Source organism: Primulina eburnea, unplaced genomic scaffold (assembly GCF_022965805.1).
Source record: "Primulina eburnea isolate SZY01 unplaced genomic scaffold, ASM2296580v1 ctg973_ERROPOS8729711, whole genome shotgun sequence".
NCBI classification, from domain to species: Eukaryota; Viridiplantae; Streptophyta; class Magnoliopsida; order Lamiales; family Gesneriaceae; genus Primulina; species Primulina eburnea.
The window spans coordinates 20,509-28,749 of NW_027331730.1; the positions used below are offsets into that span (position 1 = coordinate 20,509).

The 8,241-nt window shown below is 36.8% G+C and overlaps 1 protein-coding gene across 1 annotated transcript; it reads right to left on the reverse strand.

Moving 5' to 3' along the window:
- Nucleotides 1-493: 493 nt before the first annotated feature.
- On the reverse strand, nt 494-5,066 carry LOC140822640 (U-box domain-containing protein 44-like). The gene is made up of 5 exons (XM_073183446.1): nt 4,909-5,066; nt 2,933-4,274; nt 2,497-2,797; nt 1,697-2,187; nt 494-1,573 (listed from the first exon to the last, which is right to left on the reverse strand). Exons 2-5 carry the CDS (start codon nt 4,133-4,135, stop codon nt 575-577), a joined length of 2,994 nt encoding a protein of 997 aa, XP_073039547.1. The 5' UTR covers nt 4,136-4,274; nt 4,909-5,066; the 3' UTR covers nt 494-574.
- Between the last annotated feature and the right edge of the window lie 3,175 nt (nt 5,067-8,241).

Genomic DNA, 8,241 nt, shown 5'->3' on the forward strand with positions numbered 1-8,241 from the left:
TTCAAATACAAAATATGATTATATGAACTACCACGTATACCAGATGAATAGATGCAGAATGAAGTACGTGCCAACCTGTGGATGATCATTTATGCTCCAAAAAATAATTTTAACATAATTAATGGAATGATTGTGTTTGAATTAACTCTTTTGATTGAGGACAGGTATCTTGTGTGATCGTGTCACGAATCTTTATCTATAAGACAATCTCACGAATCTTTATCTATGAGACGGGTTAACTTTAACGATATTCTCAATAAAAATAATACTCTTTGCATAAAAAGTAATATTTTTCCATGAATGACCCAAATAAGAATATTTTTTCATGAATGACCTAAATAAGAGATTTGTTTCGCAAAATACGATTCGTGAAACCGTCTCACTAAAGTTTTTGCCATTGATTTTTGAACATGTGATTCTTATCAATATGATATTATTTCAATGGTTAAAACTCGAATAACAGAAAACTTTTCACTGAAAAAATTCCAAACCATTACTATAACTATATTCATCATCTCCAAGATCAAATACAAAAATTATCACAATAATAATACGAACAAAAAAACATGCATCATCAGAAAAAAGTTGACTGTTCATGCAGTACACCCAACTGAACCAGTATTCTGGCAGCCAAAGATTTTGCGATACCACTCCCCCTCTGAGTGATTTCCACTAGAAACATCTCTGCAGATTTCCCATACTTAGTTCTGAATTCGACGAGTTTAAATATCCGCTGTAATGCACCGAGTGCTTTTTCTTGCATACCCGAGCTAGACGAATCCAAAGTCTTGATTATTTTAGGTACAACGCCAGCTTCATCAAGAATCTTGGATCCTTTCTGCAGGTTTTCACCATCGACAACCAATGTTAAAATCGCATCTAAGGCAGATTCACGAGCGCGGGTGTCTGATTCATCCATTACGAGCAGAAGGGGTCTCACAGCACGAGCCTCCAAAAGGCAGAATGATGATTCGATGGTACAAATCCCACCGTGTAAAGGACAGGTAGTTTCTGGAGACTTCAAACAACAACTGAAGAAAGGACTTTTTTTGTCCATGAAGGTCAACTTGCTTGTGTTTTCCGACAACTGTTTCAGCGTGATAGCTACATTTTGTTTGGTACAAGAAGTTCCGGATTCAAGTAGTGACACCAGATCAGGGATGATTCCTGATTCTGCTACTTTTTTTTGGCATTCAAGATTCGAGGGAACCGTGAAACGACATAGGGATTCGGTAGCGTTTTCTATGATCCCTTTCTTATCTGAAGCGTGAGTGCTTCTGCAAGCGAGGCAATCAATGACGGCTTTTAGAGCTCCAAGTTCTAGAAGATTCTGATATGTCTGAGGATCGTGTGGGAGACGAGAGATTATGCCCACTGCAGCAGATAATTCTTCTTCATTAGTGGGACTTCTGATTATAGTTACCAAAGTACTAATGCATTTCTTGTTTGTATGCTCCGAGAACGTTGAATGGCCACCATCTTGAATTAGATTATAGAACAATTTTACAGAGTTTTCCCTCAAAGAAAGGTCTTCAAATTCCCATAATTGGATCAGTACTTTGACAGCACAGATCTAGCAAATGGAAAAGGCAAGAAAAACGTATCATTAGGTGACTCTTTGAATCAAATATAACAAGATAACTTATATTTCAGGTATAAATGAAAGAAAACGAAGATTGGAAAGAGCTGATGTCACCTGTCTCAGGTTAGTCCTTACAGCAAAACCGGAAGACGACTTACACAAAGCTTGGAACGTGAGAAGGAGTGTTTGTTGCATATCAGGTTCAGTTAATGAAATAAGAGAGAACAATTTAAAAACATCCTCCTCGCTTTCCAAAAGTGAAATCTGATCCTCAAACGCTTTTTGTGTAGTCGTCGAAATGGCTAAGTGCATGATCGTTTTCGCGACATTTTCACGGAAGTCAGGGAACGACAAGTTGTGATTAAAGAGAAGCTCAAATAATGGATCTTTAGCACCTTCTTTAATTAGTTGCAGCCCATTCTGTGCCACTCCTGAGAGGTTCTGTAGAGCTTTAACGGCTGCTTTATTTACGTCTATATCACTATTATGAAGCATATTAAGAAGTGGCTTTAACACCCCCTCTCTAGAAAGACAAAGCTTGTTATGATCAGTCAGTTCAATCTCGCCCAACGTCTCGGCCATAATCACTTGCATACTTGTAGGTCCTGAACAGACATGTCAACTAGATTAAATTCAGCTTTTGAAGCCACCAACCACATATAAAGATTCAGTGATGAGAAAGTTAAATCGACTCTGAACATTGAGGGGACATCAAATTCATCACAATGATTTCGGTTTATGCGATAGTTGCTAGAGAAGCTTTGAAATAATTATTGACCCCCTAAATCAATCGGTCAAAACTAACCAAATATTACCATTATTCAATCACACAGTTTTGTATTGTGGGTATCAGATTATCATATGTAGGTAATTCGTAAAGTTCAAATGATACCAAGATGATGTTGAACATATACCTTCACAGAGACGCTGCAATAAAGGTTCAAAATATTTCGCCCGTGCCATCTGTATAACATTCTGATCAAGGTGTGCTAGGTTGTCCAAAATCTTCTTAGCGTGTTCCAAAGCTCGAGTATCATCACTGCTTGCTAAAGTGACAAGGAGAAGTATGCAACCACGCTCACTCCCAATTAGGTTAACAAATCTACTTTTCGACAGTTCCAAAAGCAGTTGCAATGCTAGTATACTTTCATCAACCTTACGTGCAAGAGAGCGAACTATGTATTTGATGCAGTGGTTTACGTTACCAATCCTCTCCTGATAAAATGATATCAACTAGGCATTATAATTTTAATTATATCAAATTTGATTCCAAAATATGTCCTTTGGTTTTTCAGGATCAAATACTGAAATAAATGAAAATAATTCAAAATTATAGATAAAGACATCTACCTTGTTATCATCTCCATCCTTTGCAAGGGAGTAAAGAATGGCCAAAGAATGCACTCTAAATTCACTACTTTTTAGAGAAAGAAGGCTGGCGAGAATTGGTATATAGTCCTCCATTACAATCCATTCCCTGTGCAGCTCACTCATTATGCAATATCCGTGCAGTTTCTTGAGAGCATTTAGCTGTTCCATCTCATCACTTGACTGGATTTCAGATTTCATAGAAGCTATGCGGATCATGATATTTCGCTTTCTCCACTCTTCGATAGATTCTCGAAGTCTTCTGTTTGGTCGTAGGGATGATTTACTCAACGAAGTTTTTGTCAACGGGCAGAAGTGATTCCCTTCCTCCAACCATTTCTCGATTGCTTCTCTCTCGAACGTCTGCCCAGAAAAAGTCTCCACAGGATCCACCATGACATCACCGGTTATCGGACAGTAAAATGACTGGAGAGGTTCCAATTGCTGCCTCCCTAACGAGTCGCGTTTTGTAAAATACTTTATCTTCTTTTCTTTAGGGGTCGTGACTATATCAGCATTTCCTAGCAGTACAATGATCTGTTCCATCCATAAAGCCTCTGCCCTCGATTCGAGGCTGTCTATCTCATCCTTGAAATTTTTGAATACTATCTTTAGTTCCTCATTTTCGTTTGAGATTCCTATATACCCACAGATACCATTCAGCAAATCACTCGCATAGGAACTATCAACATTCCGCTCTTCTATACCGGTTTCTATTTTCTGCAAGATTTCTTCCTCTATTGCTGGTACTTGATACTGGGTGTTCTCCATATCTTTGCACAGATTCAAAATCTGATCCTTTGTTTCAGATGAGACCTCCAAAGTTCCTAAACAGAATATGCTCATAACTCGACCAATATTGTTAGTACTTTTCTCTATTTCCTTTGCAATCCTCCTACAACTTAGGAGGAGATAGATTTTATTCCGCTTGCTGCATTCCGCAGAAAGATGCTTTGCAAATTTTATTTCTTGTTTAAGATTCGCAATAGCACTATCAAAGGAATCAAGATTTTGCACTTTGAACTCGGACAACTTTCGTAGAAAAATTGCTGTTTTCTCCAAGAAAATTGAGTATTTCTTGAAATTCTCCTTCTGAATATGGACTTTTCCTGCAGCAACTACTGCTCCATATGTTGATTGAGCAATATCAAGAAGAATATCAGCTGCACCGTCATTTCTTTCCATTTTAAGATACAATCTATCAAATCTCTAATCCATATATTTCCTCAATCATCCATTAACCTCTCAGTCTCATAATGATATCAATTTGCCATAATGAACTACACTAGCTAGAGGACCTGTGCCATATTGATATCGATTTTCCCTGTATTTTTTCAAGCCCACATCAGATACATTACAGCAAGATGAATACTACGTATATAAATACAACAGAGGAGAAGAATAATTTTCTTCAAAGAATAGAAAGCTCAAAGCTCAAGGTCGGTCGAGATAGGTGGGCTTAAGAATTATTATATGCATGTCTCCCACACGCATGTTAACTAGAGAAACAAATATACAGAATCATAAGCACCCGTTTACATGTATTGTGTCTTAATTTATTTACTTAAAAAATATTTTTACATAAAGTATTTGTGTGATAAATTATTTATTCCGATGTGTGTTGTGTTAAGTGTTACATCACCGCAAACAACATATATATCCGAAACATACAATTCTCTGTTATTTGGTACTTACATATTCAAACAATTTTTTCAAAGTGCTACGCATAGAGTGAAAACAACAGATGATCAATTCAAGAATCTAATGGAGAGAGGGAGTTTGGGAGGTCGCCGTCTCCGAAACGTGATTTCGGCCCATTTTCAAGCTTTGCAGTTTAATTAGTTTTATCCTTCACTCCAACTTCGCCCACTTAAATTCTGCCATGAACGTACATGAATATTTTGATTTTTGAAGCTCATACAAATAAAGATGAACATATATAAACGATCAGTTATTACCTGTAATATATATGATTTCGATTCTTGTCTCTGAACTATGCTTGTAGCTCGGATTCCCAGCCTTCCTGAGAAAATTGAGGCATTGAATTCTCTTTGAGCGGCTTCCCCACGTATCCTTTTGGAAATTTAATGAAAACGTGGGTCGTTGATAAGTTTATGGAGTCAACGCCTGAGTAAACAGCGGGTTTCAAAGAAAAGCGATGTCTTTGTCGACAAACGACTTTCGCCAGGGGGGTGGTCTCATTTTCATTTTTTTTTTTCACCAAATATATATATATATATATATTATTTGTATCGAATTTTTCACGACTTCCCAAAATACACAATTAATCATAAAAGTCCACGAAGATTAATAAAAGAGTAGGTCTCATGTGAGACCGTCTCACGGATCTTAATCTGTGAGACGGGTCAACCCTATCCATATTCACAATAAGAAGTAATACTCTTAGCATAAAAAATTATACTTTTTCATGGATGACCCAAATAAGAGATCCGTCTCACAACTACGACCCGTGAGACCGTCTCACACAAAGTTTTTGCCTTAATAAAAAGCAGAAAAAAATATAAAAAAATAAGCAAAACAAAATTCATTATATTAGTAGGAAAAAGACAAAAAATATCCAAACAAACTAAACATAAATTTTAAAAAATCAATAAAAAATCAATTAAACATATATTTGTTTTATATGAGTGAAGCATTTTATTACAGAAAACATGTATCCTGAATTAAAGCAACAATATTCTTCATCCCGTGTGTGGATTACAGGGAATATTTTGTTTAACGTAAAATGTAGAAGGTTTAAACGATCATGTGTATCAGATTTAAATGTTGTCTCAAAATGTTATAACATCTAATGACAACACGCAGCAAATATTGTGACACACAAATAAATAACTTAAAACAAATAACGTAGGATTAATTGAGCACAAGTATAAATATTTGCGCGGTATCTCAGGACAAAATAATCAATAGAAAACAACATTCAGTTTACAAAAACCAATCACCGGTTGTTTTAAAAAAAAAAATCAATTTTCTCAACTCTTTGAGAAAAATAAACTGCTTTTTAAAACAACTACCAACACTAAAATATATTCAAGAAAGCAAAAAGATGATTCCAAAAACTGCAGTAACATAACGTGATCTTCAGCCAACATTTCCATGCGTGTTGTCTGCATATGTCTTTAACAATCACGACAACACGTGAAACAACACTCTTCAAAACAGCAACGTCCTTGTGAATTATTTTCTCTGAGTTTCACAACGTACAAAAGTGCAACTGCAAGCGGCCATGAAAACTTTCAGGCAAAGAGTCGAAAGCAGAAAAATCGAAGAAACTCTTTCCTTAGCTTACTTATCTTATTTATAGTTTCTTCATCTTCTAGGGTTTATCTTCAAAAAGAAGTCTGCAAGACATGGAAATCAAAAGTTCTATTAGAAACAATCTCCTTTTTAAACAATAATATCATATCATAAAAATCTTATCATAAATATCATCTCTAGAAAGGCAAAATATTTAATTCAATATTTCATAAAATCTTATCAATAGAGAAATTATATTTAGGGAAAATTATTTCAAGGAATAAATTATATCTCGGAATCCAAGCTTATTTTTTCTTTCAATCTCCCTCTTTTTGTTTTTCTGGACAAAATCAACACAAACTTCATTTTTCATATTAATTTCATTTGGTCTCCCTCTGTATATAAGAATCCTTCTCCCCCTGAATGTGATGACATGTCTCTTCCTAAATTTGATCAAGTTAGCATACGTGTTGTCATAATTATTAACAACACATGAGACAACACAGGAGAGAAACAAACATTCACTGCACAACTTTCAGGTAGAGCATGAATACATAAAATCAAAACAAAATATCAAAAATAGAGAAAATTGGTCACAGAGCATTATGAATAATCACTGATCACTACCAGTGTCAGGAAGGACCAGTCTCATTAGTTTGTGCTCCAGTGTGATCTCTCTCTTTTTTTGTCCAGAATGGACAGCAACCTACAACGCCAACATATAATATGCAACGAGATTCTCATAGTAGGCCAGATCATCCTGGCTCGAACTATCTTTGCAAGAGCATGATCGATTTGGGCTTGGATGGCAGCAGTGGAAATCATCACATATCCCGTATGTGCAGTAGTATCCAGAGTGGCTTGAGGGATGTCAGAGACTGTAGATGCATCACGAGACTCGGACCAAGGTAGGTCTGTCTTTCGATTGCCTTTGAGAAGGGCAGGAGAAATCTTCAGTAGCTCACCTGCATTAGATATGTGTTCTTCAATGTCTTTAAAGAAACCTTGAGACTCAAGGATCTCGTAAATCAGTGAAGGGAATGGTAGCTTAGATATTTTGAGTCCTTCTTCGGCAAATTGACTGTCTTGAAGACAAGTTTGCCAAAATTGAAGGTACCAGGTGTACCAATGGCAAAAGGATTCAGTGCTTGCTGTCTGGTGACGATGGTGGAATTCGTGGAAGGGGTCCAGTTCCGAACAATAATCTTATGGATAACCGAGTAAAGAGATGTCAGATTTGAGGCAGACAACCAATTTGGATGTGCCGGAAATTGATTGACGAGGCCTCCTGTAATTATTGAAGCTTCATGGATGTCCAGTTGGAGGCCTTCTTCTACATCTACAGGAGTGTGATAGAAGTTGTTGATCACACTTGGATTGAATTCATACATCTTGTTACAGACAAACACCTTCCCGTTTCCTAGACCTTTCATCAGCAACACTTTGTGACATATTTTTTTAAAATTCAAGCACTGGTTTGCGGCAGTATGGCACCATAGCAGACACTGTTAAAAACAGCTAACGAATTTTGAGAAAGGTTACCAGTTTCTATCTAAAAAATGCATCTGTATCCACGTTCTTTTCGTCAAGAATCTCTCTGTTGGCATAGTGAGTCCATTGTGACAGAGCCTGCTCGGTATAGAACTTTGTACTGAAGGCTCTGTCCAAATCATAGTCACTGAATTCGGTGTTGTCCGGGATGTCTTCAACAGCTGGCACAACACTTGTACTATCAGAGGAAGCTTCTATGCCTTTCTTAATCATTTCATCAGTGCTTTTTGAGGAGGAATCGGTGGAACCTGTGGGGCAATTATCTTCAAATTATTGCATCATCTCAGGATCAGGCTCTTCATCAGAAATTTGAGGAGCTGATGCAAGGGCAGAGTGCTTGGCATCTTCAAATTATCTAGCACTTGAGCCAAAGAGACTTCGTCCTCATCAGATGAAATGGACGTCTTTGGATGAACTTGTGGTTCTTCATCAGTAGAACTTGAGGATTTCTCATCGGAGGAGGAGGATGAGAATGGGTTTTT

Bases quoted from the DNA above. Each gene is read 5' to 3' on its own strand.
- LOC140822640 (XM_073183446.1), bottom strand. From the start codon at position 4,135: ATGGAAAGAAATGACGGTGCAGCTGATATTCTTCTTGATATTGCTCAA. The intron at 2,188-2,496 runs GTATATGTTCAA...ATGTCTGTTCAG, and splicing joins ATTGCAGCGTCTCTGTGAAG to GACCTACAAGTATGCAAGTG. The intron at 1,574-1,696 runs GTGACATCAGCT...TCCATTTGCTAG, and splicing joins TAAGGACTAACCTGAGACAG to ATCTGTGCTGTCAAAGTACT.